The following is a 19,500-nucleotide window of genomic DNA, read 5'->3' on the forward strand; positions in this document are numbered from 1 at the left end:
AATCTCTGAGTCCTTCTGAGACAAAACAACTTTTTATTGACCATAGAAAAGAAAAAAAACACGTTCATATTGATCCACGTTTGACCTCTGACCTCTGCCATTGCCCGGGAGTCCTCGGTGTCAGAGCGAGCTTTACAATGAGGGTAAGGGAGGGGGGTGTGGCCTGGGGGGCGGGGCTTCAGGCGGCGGACAGACAGGCCTGCCGGACGCTCTGGGCCCAGGTGTTGAGCAGCTCGGTCACTGAGTGTTTGTCCGGCAGCTGCAGCAGCTTGGACGTCATGTTCCTGTGGACCGTCTGCAGGAAGCTGTTGGTTCCTGCTGGGGGGGAGGGGCTTCTGTTAGCTTAGCATCACAGCGGAAGGAGGCTATGGAAGCAGCTAGCAGCTCCGCTAAAACTCACTGTGTGTGTGTGTGTGTGTGTGTCTGTGTGTGTGGGGGGGGGCCTCACCGTACTGCTCTCCGTCGGCCCAGTGGGGGCTCTGGTCGGGGTAGTCTGCAGGAATGCTGAGCTGCAGGGGGGGGACGCTGGGGAGGTTCTTGTCGTCTGGAGGGAGGAGGAGCACCAATCAGTGAGGGAGACCACAGCACACTGTGGAGCTCACTACTGCCCCCCCAGGGCAGAGCTCTAGCGCTAGCGATGCTAAGCTAATGGTGAGGGGATGGGGGGGGTCTCACCCAGCTTGCAGACCAGGTGCACGGTGCCGTTGTTGCTGCAGAAGGACGGGTCCAGGTTGACCAGGAACTTGACGTCCAGCCTCGCTACCTCCCCCTGCAGGACGTTGGGGATGTTGTGCCGCTCCTCCTCCTCCAGCCGCCGCTTCCTGCCCGAGATGTTGGGGCCGCTGCCGAGGAGGAGGAGGAAGGAGAGGAATCAGAGGATGAAGGAGAGGAGGAGACACCCAGTGGTGGGTGTGGGGCTGGGGGCGGGGCTGCGTCCTACCTGATGGGGGGGCCGTGGATGGCGGCCATGGCGGGGGCGAAGGTGCGGTACAGCGAGTGGTTGAAGACGGGTGAGCGGATGTTGGCCATGACGGCGTCCAGCAGCGGCTGGCACAGCGGCTGCTGCTTGGGCGTCTGAGGGGGCGGGGGGGTCGGCTGGGGCACAGGTCAGAGGTCAGAGGTCATCACTCAATGACTCACACACACACACAGGCGGCAAAAAGTAGATATTCACATTATGGCCTGAGGAATCAGGGACAGGTGCTGAAAAGAAACTACTGACTGGGGACTGACTGAGGACTGACTGAGGACTGACTGGACTGACTGAGGACTGACTGGACTGACTGGACTGACTGGGGACTGACTGGGGACTGACTGGGGACTGACTGGGGACTGACTGGACTGACTGGGGACTGACTGGGGACTGACTGGGGACTGACTGGGGACTGACTGGACTGACTGAGGACTGACTGAGGACTGACTGGACTGACTGAGGACTGACTGGACTGACTGAGGACTGACTGGACTGACTGAGGACTGACTGGGGACTGACTGAGGACTGACTGGGGACTGACTGGACTGACTGAGGACTGACTGAGGACTGACTGAGGACTGACTGGACTGACTGAGGACTGACTGGGGACTGACTGGACTGACTGAGGACTGACTGAGGACTGACTGAGGACTGACTGGACTGACTGAGGACTGACTGGGGACTGACTGAGGACTGACTGAGGACTGACTGGACTGACTGGGGACTGACTGGGGACTGACTGGGGACTGACTGAGGACTGACTGAGGACTGACTGGGGACTGACTGGACTGACTGGGGACTGACTGGACTGACTGAGGACTGACTGGGGACTGACTGGACTGACTGAGGACTGACTGGGGACTGACTGGGGACTGACTGGACTGACTGGGGACTGACTGGGGACTGACTGGACTGACTGAGGACTGACTGGGGACTGACTGAGGACTGACTGGGGACTGACTGGACTGACTGAGGACTCACTGAGGACTGACTGAGGACTGACTGGACTGACTGAGGACTGACTGGGGACTGACTGGACTGACTGAGGACTGACTGAGGACTGACTGGACTGACTGAGGACTGACTGGGGACTGACTGGACTGACTGAGGACTGACTGGGGACTGACTGGGGACTGACTGGACTGACTGAGGACTGACTGGGGACTGACTGGACTGACTGAGGACTGACTGGGGACTGACTGGGGACTGACTGGACTGACTGGGGACTGACTGGACTGACTGAGGACTGACTGGGGACTGACTGGACTGACTGAGGACTCACTGAGGACTGACTGAGGACTGACTGGACTGACTGAGGACTGACTGGGGACTGACTGGACTGACTGGGGACTGACTGAGGACTGACTGGACTGACTGAGGACTGACTGGGGACTGACTGGACTGACTGAGGACTGACTGAGGACTGACTGGACTGACTGAGGACTGACTGGGGACTGACAATGCACACTCACTGCTGGAGCTGCTGGCCTGCTGCCATTAACCAGCAACACTACAGATCCCACAATGCTCTGCTGCGGCCTCAGGACAGGACGTTGACTGCAGGATGGGACCATCACTAGGACCCAGCAGTGGAGGGCCACTGGGGTCAGAGGTCACGCCGAGCACTCACTCACCACAGCCATGTCGTTCTTCAGCTTCTCCAGGGCGATCTCACACTTCTGCAGCGTCTTCAGAGGACACCTGCACACACACACACACACACACACAGAGCGGGGTGTCAGGGGGCGGGGCCTGGCTGGTGAGGGCGGTGGTCAGCAGTGATTGGTGGTCACCTGGTGTTTGGGTCGGTCAGGATGTTCAGCAGACTCTTCATCTTACTGAGGTCCTTCTTCCTGTCTGGAGGGGGAGGGGGGGGAGAGGGGGAGGGGGCGGGGGGGAGAGGTTAGGCTGCTGTCAGTGGGCTGCTGTCGGGGCTCTGTGATTGGCTGCTGGGTGCAGGTGCGGCTCACCTTCGTTCTTGTCGATCTTGTTGATCATCCTCCTCAGGGGTTCGATGTACTTGGAGAGCTGCTTCAGCTTCTCCATGTACTGCTGGTCCTCCAGGGACGACGCCCCAGCCGGACTCATCACCGAGCTGGGGTTACCTGGGGGTCAGAGGTCAGGTGGGTGGGGGTCAGAGGTCAGGTGGGTGGGGGAGGGGGGGAGGGGGCCGCTGCACTCACCTGGAGTGTTGAGCGGTCCGGGAGACGGGACTCCGTAGTTCTGGGGGGTCCGAGCCGTGGCGGGGCTCTGCGAGGGCTGGGGGGAGGGGCTGGGCTGGAAGCCCCCTGGGGAGGGGGTGGGGCCGGAGCTGGAGGGGGAGGGAGGAGAGTTGGTGTCCCGCCCTCCTCAACAACAGCAGGCACCACAAGGTGGCGCCACCAGTGCTGCTGTGGCCCTGCTCCACTGCTTCATCTCTAGTCTGTGTGTGTGTGTGTGTGTGTGTGTGTGTGTGTGTGGCAGCTGCCACCTGGCCTTGGCTCCTGTCAGTAACTCAGTGGCAGCTTCCTGTCTTTGATCTCCAGAGGTTCCTCCCTCTCTGCCAGCTGTTAGCACGTGGCTAACGCATGCTAACCCTGGCTCGGGGCTGCAGTTCCTGCTGGCTGCTGGTGGGGTGTGCGGGGGGGGGGCACTCACCTGACTGAGTTGGGCTGTGAGGAGGGGGGCTGTGGAGACGGCTGGGGGGGCGGCAGCATGGCCTGGGGCGTGGCCACGTGCACCGGCGAGGGCGATGACATCACCGAGTGCTGCTGTTGCTGCTGCTGCTGCTGCTGCTGCTGCTGCACCGCCGCCTGTGATTGGACGAGAGGACAGAGGGGGGGGGGGGGGCCACGATGAGCCAACGGGGCGGTCCGAGCCGACCGCGACGCTCCCAGCATGCAACAGGACGAGGGTCGGCCGAAGCAACACTGGGGTCAGAGGTCACATGCAATACCTGCTGCGCCGCCGCCTGTCCCGCCACTGCAGCGGCGTTGGGGGGGGGGATGGGGGCGCCGAGGGGGGCTCGAGGCAGCCGGGCCGGAACCTGCATCCCAGGACGGACCAACTGGACACACACACACACACACACACACACACACACACACACACACACACACACACACACACACACACACACACAGTGAGTTTTAACATTTTGCAATATTGACTCCAGATTTGATTGATCAACTATCACACAGGTGTCAAACCGTGGCCCGCGGACCCGACTTGGCCGAGATATTAAATCACTGCTGGTCCGCCAGCATTATACAGCACATGCAACTGCTGATACTACAAATCCCAGAATGCTCTGCTGCCGTTTGCTCTGACAGACTGTGAGCAAGGCTTCACCGTCCAATCAGTGTCCCTGCTGGACCTCCTCCACCACCACATACATCACATCAACAGTCCACCACAGGAGAGGGTGTCATGCTGCGACCGGCAGGCAGGGGGCGGCAGCGGGGCGGGGCGGGGCGACGCAGTGACAGCGGAGGCAGGAAGTGGCGGTGTGAGCGGTGAAGCACCTGAGCTGGAGGAGGCTGCAGTCTCACCTGTCCGGCTGCAGCTGCTGCTGCTGCGGCTGCAGCGTTCAGCTGCGCCTGCTGCTGCTGCTGCGCCTGCTGCTGCTGCTGCTGCTGCAGGGCTGCACGGGCCTGCACACACACAAACACACACACACACACACACACACAGTGTAGAAAGAGTGTGTGAGTGAAGCAGGCAGGGGCTGCTCAGGGGAGCAGGACTGCAACACTTTCATATTTCGCTGCACGATTAGTCTGGGAAAAAAACACAGTTTTACAGTTGTTATTATTATTATTATTATTATTATTATTATTATTATTATTATTATTATTATTATCATAGACATAAAAAAAAAAATCAGCATTCTTTGAATGAATATGTTTGATTGCTTTCCCCGCACAACACCGAGAAGACACAAGTCAAAGCCTGCGGGGTCGCTCTGCAACCAGGCTGCTCTCAGCCACGCCCACTCTGTCCTCAGCCACGCCCACTCTGTCCTCAGCCACGCCCACTCTGTCCTGTGGCTGCTATTATTTTTTCTACAATAATGAGTAGAGAGATTGGAACTGGTGAAGCGTCAACAACTGTTGACTTTAATAACTGTGAAAATAAATAAAAGGTTGCTGCCTTTGTAAACAAATACAGCACACCAATGAGCTTTAGAGAAGTGTGTGCAACGAAATGAAGCTGCCTGGTTGGTTTCAACACTGATGGCAGCGCTGAGAGGAAGCTACAATGCAGTGGCCCAGGGCTTTGTTTACGTCACAGGATCTTCCCGACGTTTGTGAATCGAGTTGAAAAACAAAAATCTACTCGGCTTCAGTTTTGTCTGTAACAAAACCCAAAGACAAAACTGAAGGATAAAATATGAAGTCGCTGCCTTCTGAAAGCCAGTGAGCACACTGAGCAGCGACCTCGACAGAAACAAACAGCACATTAGCTTTGGATTTCCCTTCTGGATGACCAAGGCTGCAGAACCTCCGTCTGCAGCAGGTGACAGCACGTCCAGGTAGGAGTGGGAGCATGTCGACGTGGTCAGTGGTCAGTGGTCAGTAGGGGTGCTACGATTTCATATTTTGGTGTACGATTATAGTCTGAGAAAAAAAACACGATTTTACGGTTTTACGATTATTATTCTTATTATTATTATTATAGACATTTAAAAAAATCACATCAGCATTCTTTGAACATGTGTTTTATTGCCTTTTCCCCACATTGTCTGACAGTTGCTGAACACAAATAAGTTAAAAAAAAAAATTAAAAAAAAAAGAAAGTCCAGGCTGCTGGAGAAACTATATATTTCTTAATTGAGAAGATGGCTTTAGTTTTGTCTCGACTTTAACAAAATGAAACTAAATAACTGAAAAATAAAATATAAAGTAGCTGCCTTTTGAAACGATAAATGATACACTTAGCAGTGAAATAAATAAAAATAAACAACAGTAGAACCTCTGTCTGCATCGGGGGCAACACGTTACAGTGCTTTGAGGTCAGATTACAGTGCAGGAATGTGAGCGTGTTGACGTTATCAGGGGTGAGTTTTGAGCGGCTCGGAGACAGGATATGGCCAGTTGCACTGAATACCCTCTCCCAAGGCCCGCTGGTAGCTGGGACACAAAGGTTCTCTCTGGCCACCTTTGAATGTCTTACTTTGATTCTTCTTCTTCTTCTTCTTCTTCTTCTTCTTCTTCTTCTTCTTTGATTTCTTCCACACGTGCCTTCCACCAAGCCAGTGGGTCAGCCTCGGCAACAAAAGGCTTCATCTCGTGATCCATTCTTTCTGGTGTTGATGGTGGTGCACCCCCAACCTGATCTTCTTTGCAGTGCTGATTTTCTGCAACAGTCCAGACAGGCTCTTCTCTTTCCTCTTGGAGGAGGAGGAGGAGGAGGAGGAGGAGCTTGGTGCTGTACCTGGAAGTTCTTCTGTTACAAGTGCCATTGCTTCACCAATACATGCCTCGACTGTGGCTTCTACATCATCAACACCTGGGATCCAGAAGACTGGCTCTGTTCAGCACATTCTTCGTTTCTGCTGTGCATCGCAGCCGCTCCAGCAGGTCTTCTCCGACCAGCCGTTTCATCTGTCTGGTCAGATTGCCGTCTCCTTCTCGATGTTCAAGTATCTCACTGTTGATGTGCTCCGAGACTGGTTGCAGGGCGGACAGTGTGACCCGTTTCTCGCAGGCCAGGGCATCGGTGAAGTCATGGAGCGGGCTGATCTCTTCCAGGACGGTGATGTCAGCGTCTTTAGGCACGACGTAGTCGCGGCTGCAAGAAGCTGGAAATCATTTGGTATGTGGAACCCCGTCTGGTGAGCACATCATGAATGAGTGCAAGTGGAGGCTCACTGGGATTGAATTCTTCCTGCTTCTTCTTAAGGTCTCGTTTCCAGCTTGGAGGGAACCCTTGCACTGCGTGTGGGCACGCTCCGCTAGCAGATTCCACCGTGGTGATCTCCAGGACTTTGGAAATCGCCAGGTTTAGGCTGTGGCCCGCACTAGAAAACCAGACGCATGGAAAATCTTCAAAGGCTTTCCTTCGTGTGACTGGCAGTATCTGTTGTCATTCCAGACAGACTCTCTTCTTCCTTATCTTCCACTCCAAGAGCATGTTCTCCATCATCTCACAGATATGCTCTGCTTCGTGGTCCTCAGGAAAATACTGTGTCTCCAGACAGTGAGCGTTGAGTTGCCAGTCGGTGTTCAGGTGGTGAACTGGAAGGCTCAGAAGGGGCTCTCCGTTAGCACGGCTGCTGCTCCACACTTGCTCGCACCTCCTTGTACAGGTCTGGTATTTGCTCTTCACAAAAGTAGCTTCTGCCTGGAACCTTGTACTGGGGAACTGCGCTTTTCACGAGGTGGATGAAGCCAGGTCTTTCCACAACTTCAAACGGCATCATGTCTTTTGCGACGAAGAAGGCCACGGCTTTGTTCGGACCCTCGGCTTGTTTAGAAGAGGGAGCAGAGGTCGCGCACTTTGCAAATGCTTCCCCAATAGTGGGTTGGCCAGTGACACGTGCAGCATCAGTACTTTCCTAACAGTGAATTAGAAAAAACAAAAAGATAAATAATCCATGCTTAGATTAACTTCAACTTATCTTGCAATAATGAATTTAGTTGATTTATTTAAATCATTTATTTTGTATTTATTTATTTTATCAACTTTTTAATCTAAGTGATTAATTTAAGATGAATTTATATATACTGTATATAATATAACTGAACTGTCAGCCATGCCTGTTATTAGTATTATTTTTAGTTCTACATGTTCAGTCAGGGAACGGTATTGTGCTTGCTGTTTACTTGCACTGGGACTTTCAGGACGCAGACGCCGCCTGAGATCCGAGGTATCGCAGCCCCGAGCCGCGACTGCTCGTCGGCAGGTTTTGCAAATTGGGAGGCCGTCATGTGTAACGACTCCCTGGGCGTCCTCCTCGCACCCAAAGTGCTCCCACAGTGCCGACCTCAAGACGGTTGTTTCGTCCGGCGCCGATCCGTCGGTCTGCTCTGTCACGCCTGCCATGAGCTGGACTCTAACGTGACCACTGAATGGGCCGTGCGGAAACGAAGCCAGCGAGAGGGACAAAGCACGGGAGTTTAAACTGACGGACTGTCGTGAGCGGGAAACAACCGCTTTGCTGAAGGTCTGCGGTTACGCTAACCGCAACGTTTTAAACCGCGGTCAACAGTGAAAGTGGTTAACCGCTGCACCCCTAGTGGTCAGTGGTCAGTGGTCAGTGGTCAGTGGTCAGTGGCTAGCAGGCAGCATCGGGCCACTGGCACTGAAGGTCCTTTCTGAAGGCCCGCTGTTCGCTGGGACACAGAGGAACTTCCTGGACACTTTAAGTCATTGGCATTTCCTCCACCAAGCCAGAGGCTCCGCCCCAGCAGCAAGCCAGAGGCTCCGCCCCAGCAGCAAGCAAGGGGAGGGACAAGTCGACTTTCATCTCCTCATCGACTCTTTCTCGTGTGGACATTTTAATCATCCAGCGTTATTTTGTATATTTTTATATCTCTTACATCTGTTCTATCCCCCCCCCCTCCCACAGGTGAGGGGTGAGGGCGGGGACCCACCTGGAAGGCCTGGATCTTCAGCTGGTGCTGCTGCTGCTGACTCAGGGAGCTGAGGGGGACGTGCTGAGCAGAGGCCATCTGGCCCGCCATGGACTGAGACACCAGGCCCGCCTGCTGCTGCTGCTGCTGCTGCTGCTGCTGCTGCTGCTGCTGCTGCTGCGAGTGAGGAGGCATCTGACCTGCTTGAGCCTGGGCCTGCACCTGCTGCTGCTGCACCATGTGCTGGATGGATTGGGCCTGGGCCTGGGCCTGGGCCTGCTGCTGAAACTGCAGCTGCACCATCTGCTGCTGCTGCTGCTGCTGCTGCTGCTGCTGCTGCTGCATCCGTGTCTGGTGTATCTGCAGACAGGCAGGAGCTCAGTCTCATGCTTCCATCCTCTCATCGTCTCTCTGCTGTCTACACACCTGGTTCTGCTGCTGCTGGTGCTGCTGCAGCTGCTGGTTCTGATGGTGCTGCTGCTGCTGCAACTGCTGCGCCCTCAACTGCTGCTGCTGCACCTGGAACTGCTGCTGGATGGCGGCGTTCTGCTGCTGCTGCTGCTGCTGCTGCTGCGCCTGCTGGAACTGCTGGAACTGGATGGACTGCTGCTGCGCCTGCTGCTGCGCCTGCTGCTGCTGATGGACCTGCTGGACCTGCACCATCTGCATCTGGCTGGGACCCCCTACTTTGGCAGAGTGAGGAGAGGGTGAAGGAGGCGGGGGAACCCCGGGGAGCTGCAGGCGCCTCAGACACACGCGGGCGGCGTTCGTTCCCAAGCGCAAACCGGAAGCAAGAGCGGCCCGAAGGAAGCAGTCGGTCCACACACACACACACACACACACACACACACACACACACACACACACACCCCTGGGAGGAAACACACTCACTGGCCTGTGGGTTTCCAGCCACGCCTGCCATGGCATGCTGGCCAATCTGCATGGGCCCCATGGCCCCCAGGCCCCCCCCCACCGGGACACCGGGGGGGCGCGGGCCCATGCCGATGGTGCCGGGGGGGCCCCCCGCCACCCCCGTCAGGTTAGTCAGGGCATTCATGGGATCTAGCAGAGGTGAGACAACAAGACCGCGTCACGCAGCTGCTGGCCTCCATGCAGGTGGAGATGATGAGGAGGAGCAGGAGGAGCGGGAGGAGGAGGAGGAGGAGGTGACAGCGGAGGGACAGACACAGCCAAGGAGGCGGCAGAGCAGGAGCAGCGCCACCTACCGGGACCTCCCATGGTCTTCTTGTCTGCAACAACACAGAGCAGCAGTGAGTTAAAGAGCTCAAAGTCCTGAGGGGAAAGTGAGAGTGAGCAGCAGCAGCAGCAGCAGCAGCCGCAGCTGCAGCAGCAGCAGCAACTCACGGATGTCTCTGAAGTGGATGATGAGTCTGGCCACCAGGGAGAGGTACTCCTCCTGACACACACACACACACACACACACACACACACACACACAGTGGATAAGATGACCAGAAGCCCTTCCACTCTTCTTCTTCTTCTTCTTCTTCTCCTTCTCCTTCTCCTCCTCCTCCTCCTCCTCCTCCTCCTCCTCCTCCGCCCCCTGCTGGTGCAGCTGGGACTCACCCTGGACTTGGCCTTCAGGTAGACGTGGTTCTCCATGTCGCTGCTGGACTTGGTGTGGGCGGTTCCTGCCTTCCTCATCGCCTCCTCACTGCACACACACAGTCAGAGCCGCCGTCAGCCATCCATCCATCCACTCATCCCTCCATCCATCCCTCCCTCCCTCCACCCATCCATCCATCCATCCCTCCCTCCCTCCACCCATCCCTCCATCCATCCCTCCCTCCCTCCACCCATCCATCCATCCCTCCCTCCCTCCATTCATTCAATGCGCGGAAGACGTGTGCGTCCCTGCGTGACGTCACACTTCCTCTCAGGACCGTAAACCAACCACATGAGTTCCTGTTTCGTGAGTCGTGTGTTTGTTTGCTATCGCGGCTAAAACCGGCAGGGAGCAACACTGAGGCTAACTAGCAGAGTTAGCATCCGCAGCTAACCTCCAGCACACACCACGGCGTGGTTCCGAGCGCGAGCAGAACACAGACCAGACCGGACGTTCTGCCCCACCACCGCCGCGGCTGTGTGTCAGTTTCAGTCCAGCCCGTCCTGACGTTCTTTTCCCTCCGAGCTAGCCGTAGCTTAGCATAGCACTCCGTGCCAGTGAGCGTCGCCGCGAGCACCGGAACGCCTCGACACAGCGGACAAGACTCACATCTGGGCCACGACCTTCTGCCGGAACTGCGGGCTCCTCCAGTCGCTCTCGGGCCCGGGGACCTCCATGGCTGCGCGGCTCACTGCGCCGGAGTTTCCTCTCCGGGAAACTGGGACGCTTTCCCCGCTGCTGCCGCTCCAACTTCCGCTCCGGAGGCGGAAAATGGCCGCTGTAGCTCGGAGTCACCGGCGCTACTGCCACCTAGTGGCGTGGTGGATCAACGCGGCGATCCGACTCAAACGTTTTGCGTCGGTCAGCAGGCCAGTGGTCCAGTGTCTCTATACGCAGCCACACCACCGGAGAAGGTCCTGAATGACCATACAAGCGCTACAGAATGCGCAAAGATAGGAATGGGTGTCTGTTTCTGACAGACGCTCACTCTGCAGTCTGTTCCAGAGGGTCCGCCGCTGCTCCGCTGCTCCGCTGGCGCTGCGCACAGTTTGTTTCCGTTTGCACCACTTTTTGCTCTTGATGGCTGAAAATGCATTCTTTATACATACAAGTGTGTTCATTAGGTATACATTTTGTCTCTATGTGAACCAATGTGTCTGCTGTTGGTCAGTTCATTAAAGTCCAGCTGTTACATATCCTGTGATGCAATACACTTACCTGGAGGCTCTATGACGTCACTGGTCCTCTATGTGGATGCTGGATACTGACAGCATCACTGAGTCTGATGGTGGCGCTGGTTCTGTGTTGTTCTGAAGCTGCTGCTGCTGCTGCTGCTGCTGCTGCTGATGCGGACCAGGCTGGAATTGTGCCAGGAGGTGGAGCAGGTGGAGGAGGTGGAGGACCCAGAACTCACAATGCTTTTTACAGCTTTAGAATTTGTCAAAATAAAATAAAGTATTTTGTTTGTTTTAATGTGTATTGTTGTGTACTTACTCTGTGTGTGTGTGTGTGTGTGTGTGTGTGTGTGTGTGTGTGTGTGTGTGAGAGAGAGAACCAGTGGTGGTCATTCCCCAGCCCTCCACTAGGAGGCTTTCACACGTGCACTATTCCCAGCAGTGTGAGACTGGGGAATGTCCTGAGCGGAGCCTGGTGTTGACCTGTCCCAGCCAGGCAGGCGTCTGTGCTACTGGACGACCACGTGTTAGCAGTCAGGCTACCAGCAGCCACCTTCTCTACGCTAGCCTGAGCCTCCACCAGGGCCTCCACCTCACTCCTCACTCTCTCCTCACTCTCTCCTCACTCTCTCCTGCCTCTCTCCTCACTCCCTCCTCACTCCCTCCTCACTCTTTCCTCACTCTTTCCTCACTCCCTCCTCACTCTTTCCTCACTCCCTCCTCACTCTCTCCTCACTCTTTCCTCACTCTTTCCTCACTCCCTCCTCACTCTTTCCTCACTCCCTCCTCACTCTCTCCTCACTCTTTCCTCACTCTCTCCTCACTCTTTCCTCACTCCCTCCTCACTCTCTCCTCACTCTTTCCTCACTCCCTCCTCACTCTCTCCTCACTCTTTCCTCACTCTCTCCTCACTCTTTCCTCACTCTCTCCTCACTCTTTCCTCACTCTTTCCTCACTCCCTCCTCACTCTTTCCTCACTCCCTCCTCACTCTCTCCTCACTCTTTCCTCACTCTCTCCTCACTCTTTCCTCACTCTCTCCTCACTCTTTCCTCACTCTTTCCTCACTCCCTCCTCACTCTTTCCTCACTCCCTCCTCACTCTCTCCTCACTCCCTCCTCACTCTTTCCTTACTCCCTCCTCACTCTTTCCTCACTCCCTCCTCACTCTCTCCTCACTCTTTCCTCACTCCCTCCTCACTCTTTCCTCACTCTCTCCTCACTCTTTCCTCACTCTCTCCTCACTCCCTCCTCACTCCCTCCTCACTCTCTCCTCACTCTTTCCTCACTCCCTCCTCACTCTCTCCTCACTCTTTCCTCACTCCCTCCTCACTCTTTCCTCACTCTCTCCTCACTCTTTCCTCACTCTTTCCTCACTCCCTCCTCACTCTCTCCTCACTCTTTCCTCACTCCCTCCTCACTCTTTCCTCACTCCCTCCTCACTCTCTCCTCACTCCTCACTCTCTCCTCCCTCTCTCCTCCCTCCCTCCTCACTCTCTCCTCTCTCCCTCCTCCCTCCCTCCTCACTCTCTCCTCACTCCTCACTCCCTCCTCCCTCCCTCCTCACTCTTTCCTCACTCCCTCCTCCCTCCCTCCTCACTCTCTCCTCACTCTCTCCTCACTCCTCACTCTCTCCTCACTCCCTCCTCACTCTTTCCTCACTCCCTCCTCACTCTCTCCTCACTCCCTCCTCACTCTTTCCTCACTCCCTCCTCACTCTCTCCTCCCTCTCTCCTCACTCCCTCCTCACTCTTTCCTCACTCCCTCCTCCCTCCCTCCTCACTCTCTCCTCTCTCCTCCCTCCCTCCTCACTCTCTCCTCCCTCCCTCCTCACTCTCTCCTCCCTCTCTCCTCACTCCCTCCCTCCTCACTCTCTCCTCACTCCTCACTCTCTCCTCCCTCCCTCCTCACTACCTCCTCCCTCCCTCCTCACTCCCTCCTCACTCACTCCTCACTCTCTCTTCACTCCCTCCAAATCTCAACTGACTGCAACTCTTTGCAGAGCCTGAGGGGTCTCTATAAACACTCAACCACTTCCCGAAGCAATCACGTGGTACAGCCGGGCGGCGGGGCTTCGGACGTCATCATTTCCCCGAAATGAAGCGAGCCGAGACAAGCGCTTCGCGGAAACGCCCCCGTCATTACTCGACAGACGCTCCGAAGCCTCGGCGCGTCTCGGAACATCACTGCCGAAGCCCGAAGCCCGAACCCCGACCAACGGTAAGACACGAGTAGGGAGGGGGTTTTGGTCCGAAGTTGGGGTATAAGTCAGGTGTTTTGGTCTGCTGCGGAGCTGTAGGCTGTGCTGGGATTTTTTTTAAATCCAAAGGACTTGTCGACACTTTATTACTATTTAGCAGGGACGCGATAAGTGCACCTCCACTGGGGCATTATTGGGTCGTTCCCGAGGGAAAATAATCAGGAATCCCTGCAGCACCCACGAACCAAACTCAGCCTCGTTCACACAACGCGGAACTGAGGGATTGATCCGCCACGCTCCTCAAACCTGGAGAGTACGGCAAGAGATGAGAGACAGACTTAAATGAAATTAAATAAAGTAACACTGAGATGATATTATTATTATTATTATTATTATTATTATTATTATCATTATCATTGCTATTATTATGACTGACGGTGTTGTCTTGATCTTTCTTTATGCTAATTAGTTGTTTCTCCTCTGCATCGAAATCATTTGCCTGTGCTCCACCAGGTTAATGGACACCTGTGCTGATCATGTGACCTGTGTTGAAAGGGCAGCATGACGGAGATAACACAGACTGTGTTATCTCCTTGAGGAAGCCATGAGCTACTAGAGGCTCTCTTATGTTTTCCAACCTGCTGGAGTTCCTCGCTCTTTGCCAAGTGTTCCAGTCCACTCACCCGTTTCCCCCACTGAAGGGAGCCCTACGTTGTCATCTTATATTGAATGTGCATTGTGACAGCTGTGTGCTGACCCCAGCTGGACCAGGAGGAGGAAGATGATGAAGCAGATTCATTCTCGCTGATTATTCCACACATCAGACCACCAATAAGTGCAGTAGTTTGAACTCCCGCCAGTGATCTTCAGAGTTCAGTGGCTGAGGGAAGAAGCTCCTCCTCGCTCTCTTCCATCAATCAGGTTCTGACCCATCCAGGCAGCTTCTCAGTGTCCTGTGTTTGTCTCACACAGTCCCAGCGGCGCCGCCCTGCAGGCACCAGATGGGTTCGTTAATCAGCACTCAGGAGGAGGAGATGCGGAGGGACAAGGAGCATTTCAAGCGGGTCCTGGCGACCCCTCCGGATCTGAAGGTCAACAGGAGCCTCCAGATGTTCACCGGCCTGTCCTGCTCAGACAGTCTGAAGGTGCACCTGGCCAGGAGGAGGGAGGAGGTGGGCTCCAGCGCCCCGGACTTCATCAAGACTGTGGTGGATAAGGTGGCCGGCCTGTCGTTCTGTCCAGAGGTGGCCGGCCTGGCCGGCCTGGGCTCGCTGGCCCTGGCCGTCCTCGTCGACAACATCTCCAACACCCCTACTGACCAGAGCATCAAGGACGCCCTGCAGAAGGTGCTGGCCGAGCAGAAGGCGTCGGATGTGTGGGACCTGGTGGACGAGACCCTGAGGAGGTGCGTTGTGAACGTGCAGAACAGGACGCAGCTGGCGAGCGACGTCCAGCGGCTGGAGGAGAAGCTGAGCCTGGCGCTCACCAGGCTGAGGAACTCCATGCTGAGGGACGGCCAGATCTCCAACCAAGCGCTGAAGGTGTGGGTGAACGGAGCCGCCTTCCACGTCCAGATGCTGATCCACCAGGTGAGGCTGGGAGGAGCCAGGACCTGCGAGCACGTGGACAGGCTCATCTGCGTCTACAAGAGCGACCTGGAGGAGCTGTTCAGGAAGCTCAAGGAGATGATCAGGTCCAAGTGCAACGTCAACACCATCTCCGTGGACGCGGACTCCTCAGTGGACTACTTTGTGGACGAGCAGTCCAGGGAGTACTGCATGGGCCGCTACACCCTCTACCACGAGTACCTGCAGATGTACTACGAGCACCAGTACAGCTGGCAGGAGGGGGAGATCCAGCACTACTTCAGTGGAGTCCAGCGGGACCTCCAGCAGCTGGTTGCTCAGAAAGGCCACCTGAGTCTCATGTGAAAACCCAGAGAAATGTGGACTTTCTGCAGGAATTAAAGGGGCTTAAAGCAACTTTTATGGCTCGTTAATGTGTCTTTTTGCACCAACAGAGTGTGTGTGTGTGTGTGTGTGTGTGTGTGTGTGTGTGTGTGTGTGTGTGCAGTGTGTGTGTGTGTGTGTGTGTGTGTGTGCAGTGTGTTGGAGCAGAGCTGAAGCTCCCTGGACTGCTGCTGGACCTGCTGCCCTGTGTGAAGGTCATGTGATGTGTGGAGGTCATGTGATCCCATAGAGTGGGATTCTCCCTGCGGTCACACTGAGGCTATTATGGGATGGATTCATTTAGGATGGACTAAATATGACCAAGTCACTGATGACCTGTAGGGGTCACAGATAGATATATGACATATAGATAGTTAATACATAAGATATAGATATGATAAATAGATAGATGGATGAGCGTGGGCAAACTGTGGCCCAGGGACCATACGCGGGCCGCTGAGCTTTTTATTCGGCCCTCAGTCGAACTTGAAGCAATGACATCGTCAGTCAGTGAGTCAGTCAGTGAGTCAGTGAGTCAGTGAGTCATCAAACTCCTGCACCTGTCTGCAGTGTCATTGCAATAAAGAGCTCAACACCCTGGATGGTTCTGGATGGTTCTGGATGGTTCTAAGAGCTAAACCCCCTGGTGGGGCTTCACAGGTTTCCTCCACCACAACACTGCATCCACCTGCTGCTGCTCCGCTCCCCCCCAGACAGACGGGCCAGGCTCGTTGCTACTGTGTGGACGGCTGGTGAAGAAGGGGGCGGAGCTACACATCACTGCACAGCAACAGTGTGAAGGATGAAACGGCACCACCTGGCTCACAGCTTTATTGTGTAAAAAATCAACATCTCAGTGATCATGTGACACCAGCAACAATAAATAATAATTAACTTCTACACGTCTCCCCCTGCTGTCCGGGTTTAGTACTGTTAGATCAGAGCGCCTCCACGCCCCGGGACCAGCTGTCAATCATCGACCGCCTCCATTGGCCGCTCCCCCGCCGGCTCCGCCCCCTGACTGGTCCTGAGCGCCAGACATCATCAGGAAGAGGACGAGAGGGACGATGTACATCCACTGGAGGAGAGAGAGGGGGGGGAGGAGGAGGTGAGAGCAGCACGGGGTGGAGGCGGAGCCTGAAACACTCTCACACTGATTAGAGTGGGAGGAGGAGATTTTAGATCATGTGACTTGTCTGCACCAATCCCACAAGAGAAAAGAGCCGGACAAGGAGGAGGAGGAGCAGTAGGAAGAGGAGGAGGATTAGTAGGGTGGAGGAGGTGGAGGAGGAGGAGGATTAGTAGGGAGGAGGAGGAGGAGGAGCAGCAGGAGGAGGAGGATTAGTAGGGTGGAGGAGGAGGAGGAGGAGGAGGAGGAGGATTAGTAGGGTGGAGGAGGAGGAGGAGGAGGAGGAGAAGGAGCAGCAGCAGGAGGAGGAGGATTAGTAGGGTGGAGGTGGGGGAGGAGGAGGATTAGTAGGGAGGAGGAGGAGGAGCAGGAGGGGGAGGAGCAGGAGGGGGAGGAGCAGGAGGGGGAGGAGCAGCAGGAGGAGGAGGAGCAGGAGGGGGAGGAGCAGCAGGAGGAGGAGGAGAAGGACGACTGTACTTGAGCGGCTCAGCTCTGCTCTCTTCCGCCCCCTGCTGGGGGCTGTGCTGAGTTGGAGGCCATGAGGAAGATAGCTCCTCCCAAAATCAAATACCACTGAAACACAGCACAGCAGCACACTGAGTCACTGAGTCACTGAGTCACCGAGTCACTGAGTCAGCCAGCAGCACACTGAGTCAGTCAGCAGCACACCGAGTCACTGAGTCAGTGAGTCAGTGAGTGGGTGTGTGTGTGTGTGGTCATGTGACTCACATATTTAGCGAAGAAGGACTTCTGCTCCTGAGGGTTCTTGCTCTTCTTCTCTGACTCCATCTCCAGCCGCTCCAGGAACAGCGCCGTCTCTGGCCTGAGGACGCCAGCGCAGCAGGAAACAGGAAACAGGAAACAGGAAGTGTGAGGGTGGGTGCGTGAGCACAGCTGGCGGTGACGGTTAGGGTGGGAGAGGACGCAGGACCGACCCGGGAGCGCTGAGCGGCGCCACCAGGCTCAACGTGGTGTTGAAGAGCTCCGGCTGCTCCTCCAGCTCCTCCTCCTGCGACTCACCGCTGCCCCCGCAGGATCCCGGCAGCGTGACGATGGACACGCCGATCAGGAAGCCCGACACGTCCGTGTGCAGCGTGATGACGTCGCTGAGCCGCGACTCCACCATGGCGCACTGAGGGAGCGGTGAGAGCCAGAGTCAGCACGGCCCACCATGAGGCGCCCCCTGCTGCTGCACCGCTGCACTGCAGCACTAACACACCTGTGACTTGACTGGCTGAGGACTGGCCTGCAGCCTCTTCACAGCTCTTTGTTTTCTATTGCACTCTATGGAATGTTTACTGCAGTACCTCACGTGGCCACTGGGGGAAGAAACTCTGCATGTCCATACTGCCAGCCTGGTGTCCAGGTCTATAATACATCCATGACTCTGTGTGTGTGTGTGTGTGTGTGTGTGTGTGTGTGTGTGTGTGTGTGTGTGTGTGTGTGTCTGCAGCAGCAGCAGCTACGTACGGCTCTGACGAAGGCGGTCAGGTGACCCTCCACCTCGGACGCTCGCTCCGCCTGCAGGTTAACACGAGGAACCCGGATCCGATACAGACCACCCGCCGCTGCCACTTCCTGTAGGGGACAGGAAGTGGCAGCTGGTCAGTGGGGATAGATAGATAGATAGATAGATGGATGGATGGATGGATGGATGGATGGATGGATGGATGGTGCTGTATCGCCATTTCACAAAGATGTCCTATGAGATGATGGCAGTGAGGTCTGGTGTTACCATGAATAAAATATAAGATAGAAGACATAGAAGAGATAGAGATAGAGAGATAGAAGAGATAGAGAGATAGAAGAGATAGAATAGAGAGATAGAGAGATAGAGAGATAGAAGAGATAGAAGAGATAGATAGAAGAGATAGAGAGATAGAAGAGATAGAGATAGAGAGATAGAGTGATAGAAGAGATAGAGATAGAGAGATAGAGAGATAGAAGAGATAGAATAGAGAGAGATAGAGAGATAGAATAGATAGAGATAGAGAGATAGAGATAAAAGAGATAGAGAGATAGAAGAGATAGAAGAGACAGAGATAGAGAGTTAGAAGAGATAGAGATAGAAGAGATAGATAGAAGAGATAGAGAGATAGAAGAGATAGATAGAGAGATAGAGTGATAGAAGAGATAGAATAGATAGAGAGATGCCAGAGATGAGTTGTCTGAGCAGAAGCTGCCGCAGTGCAGCAACACACTGCCATTGCAGATCATCCAGACCACCAGCGGCTGAGTGATGGTGCTGGTGGTGCTGGGGCTGCAGCTTCACCTTCAGCCTGGTTCTGTCCGACTCCGACAGCTGGTTCTGGCTCAGCGAGGCCGCCGGCTCCCTCCCGGCCCGCAGGACCAGGGACCCCCGGCCGGACCACCGGGCCACGTCGTCTGAAGGGGGGGAGGGGCAAAGACAGAGGACCAGATGGAAGAGATGACGGCCATTTGGATATCTGACATATGAGACATAAATAAGCTTTATCTCTGCCTAGCCTAGCCTAGCCTAGCCTAGCCTAGCGCCCGGCGGCGAAGGCCAGTGATGGTGTGAAGAAGACGACCATGATGATGATGATGATGATGTCACTGTTCTCACCGACTTCAAAGGAATGTTGGAGCGGCAGCGAGACGCCACTGAAGTCAGAGTCCACGACCTCAGACACCTGCACGCACGCACACACACACACACACACACACACACACACACACACACACACACACACACACACAGGGTCACTGCATATCATATAATTCAGTGTCTTCTACGACTTAGGTTAAAAAACAAACAAAAACAAACTACAGATAAGTAAAAAGTAAGGGTAAACAAGTATAAATGAACTACAGTGTGCAACTTGGTGGAGTAAATGGTCCGGATGACGAGACAGTGACACAATTATCAATAC

At 55.2% G+C, this 19,500-nt stretch overlaps 3 protein-coding genes across 18 annotated transcripts in view; 1 reads left to right on the forward strand and 2 right to left on the reverse strand.

Annotated features, from left to right (window-relative positions):
- Window positions 1-13: 13 nt before the first annotated feature.
- med15 (mediator complex subunit 15) lies at window positions 14-10,939 on the reverse strand. Of its 15 annotated transcripts, none has more exons than XM_076015331.1 (18): window positions 10,766-10,939; window positions 10,117-10,204; window positions 9,895-9,946; window positions 9,756-9,779; window positions 9,421-9,591; window positions 8,956-9,215; window positions 8,551-8,889; window positions 4,477-4,581; window positions 3,909-4,019; window positions 3,611-3,765; window positions 3,157-3,284; window positions 2,944-3,078; window positions 2,767-2,830; window positions 2,608-2,674; window positions 941-1,095; window positions 676-842; window positions 449-544; window positions 14-318 (listed from the first exon to the last, which is right to left on the reverse strand). In XM_076015331.1, exons 1-18 carry the CDS (start codon window positions 10,831-10,833, stop codon window positions 179-181), a joined length of 2,325 nt encoding a protein of 774 aa, XP_075871446.1. In that variant the 5' UTR covers window positions 10,834-10,939; the 3' UTR covers window positions 14-178. The 15 variants fall into 15 exon arrangements, with proteins under 15 accessions (XP_075871446.1, XP_075871445.1, XP_075871444.1 ...); XM_076015330.1 differs by having other exon boundaries at window positions 3,611-3,750; window positions 4,477-4,605; XM_076015329.1 differs by having other exon boundaries at window positions 3,611-3,753; window positions 4,477-4,605.
- Window positions 10,940-13,453: 2,514 nt separating this feature from the next.
- LOC142881217 (uncharacterized) lies at window positions 13,454-15,510 on the forward strand. Its single transcript, XM_076015362.1, has 2 exons — window positions 13,454-13,548; window positions 14,501-15,510. Exon 2 carries the CDS (start codon window positions 14,530-14,532, stop codon window positions 15,457-15,459), a length of 930 nt encoding a protein of 309 aa, XP_075871477.1. The 5' UTR covers window positions 13,454-13,548; window positions 14,501-14,529; the 3' UTR covers window positions 15,460-15,510.
- Window positions 15,511-16,275: 765 nt separating this feature from the next.
- Window positions 16,276-19,500, reverse strand: part of emc10 (ER membrane protein complex subunit 10) — a 3,656-nt gene continuing 431 nt past the window's right edge. The window contains exons 2-8 of one of the 2 annotated variants that reach the window (XM_076015366.1): window positions 19,194-19,260; window positions 18,879-18,991; window positions 18,077-18,184; window positions 17,542-17,738; window positions 17,336-17,429; window positions 17,084-17,179; window positions 16,276-16,555 (exon numbers count right to left, since the gene is read on the reverse strand). In XM_076015366.1, coding sequence (XP_075871481.1) covers window positions 17,093-17,179; window positions 17,336-17,429; window positions 17,542-17,738; window positions 18,077-18,184; window positions 18,879-18,991; window positions 19,194-19,260 — 666 coding nt within the window. In that variant the 3' untranslated portion in view covers window positions 16,276-16,555; window positions 17,084-17,092. The remainder of the gene's footprint in view (window positions 16,556-17,083; window positions 17,180-17,335; window positions 17,430-17,541; window positions 17,739-18,076; window positions 18,185-18,878; window positions 18,992-19,193; window positions 19,261-19,500) is intronic. The other variant, XM_076015364.1, reaches the window with a different exon arrangement.

Source organism: Nelusetta ayraudi, unplaced genomic scaffold, assembly GCF_046127955.1.
Source record: "Nelusetta ayraudi isolate G7.1 ecotype Tasmania unplaced genomic scaffold, CSIRO-AGI_Nayr_v1 ptg000186l, whole genome shotgun sequence".
NCBI classification, from domain to species: Eukaryota; Metazoa; Chordata; class Actinopteri; order Tetraodontiformes; family Monacanthidae; genus Nelusetta; species Nelusetta ayraudi.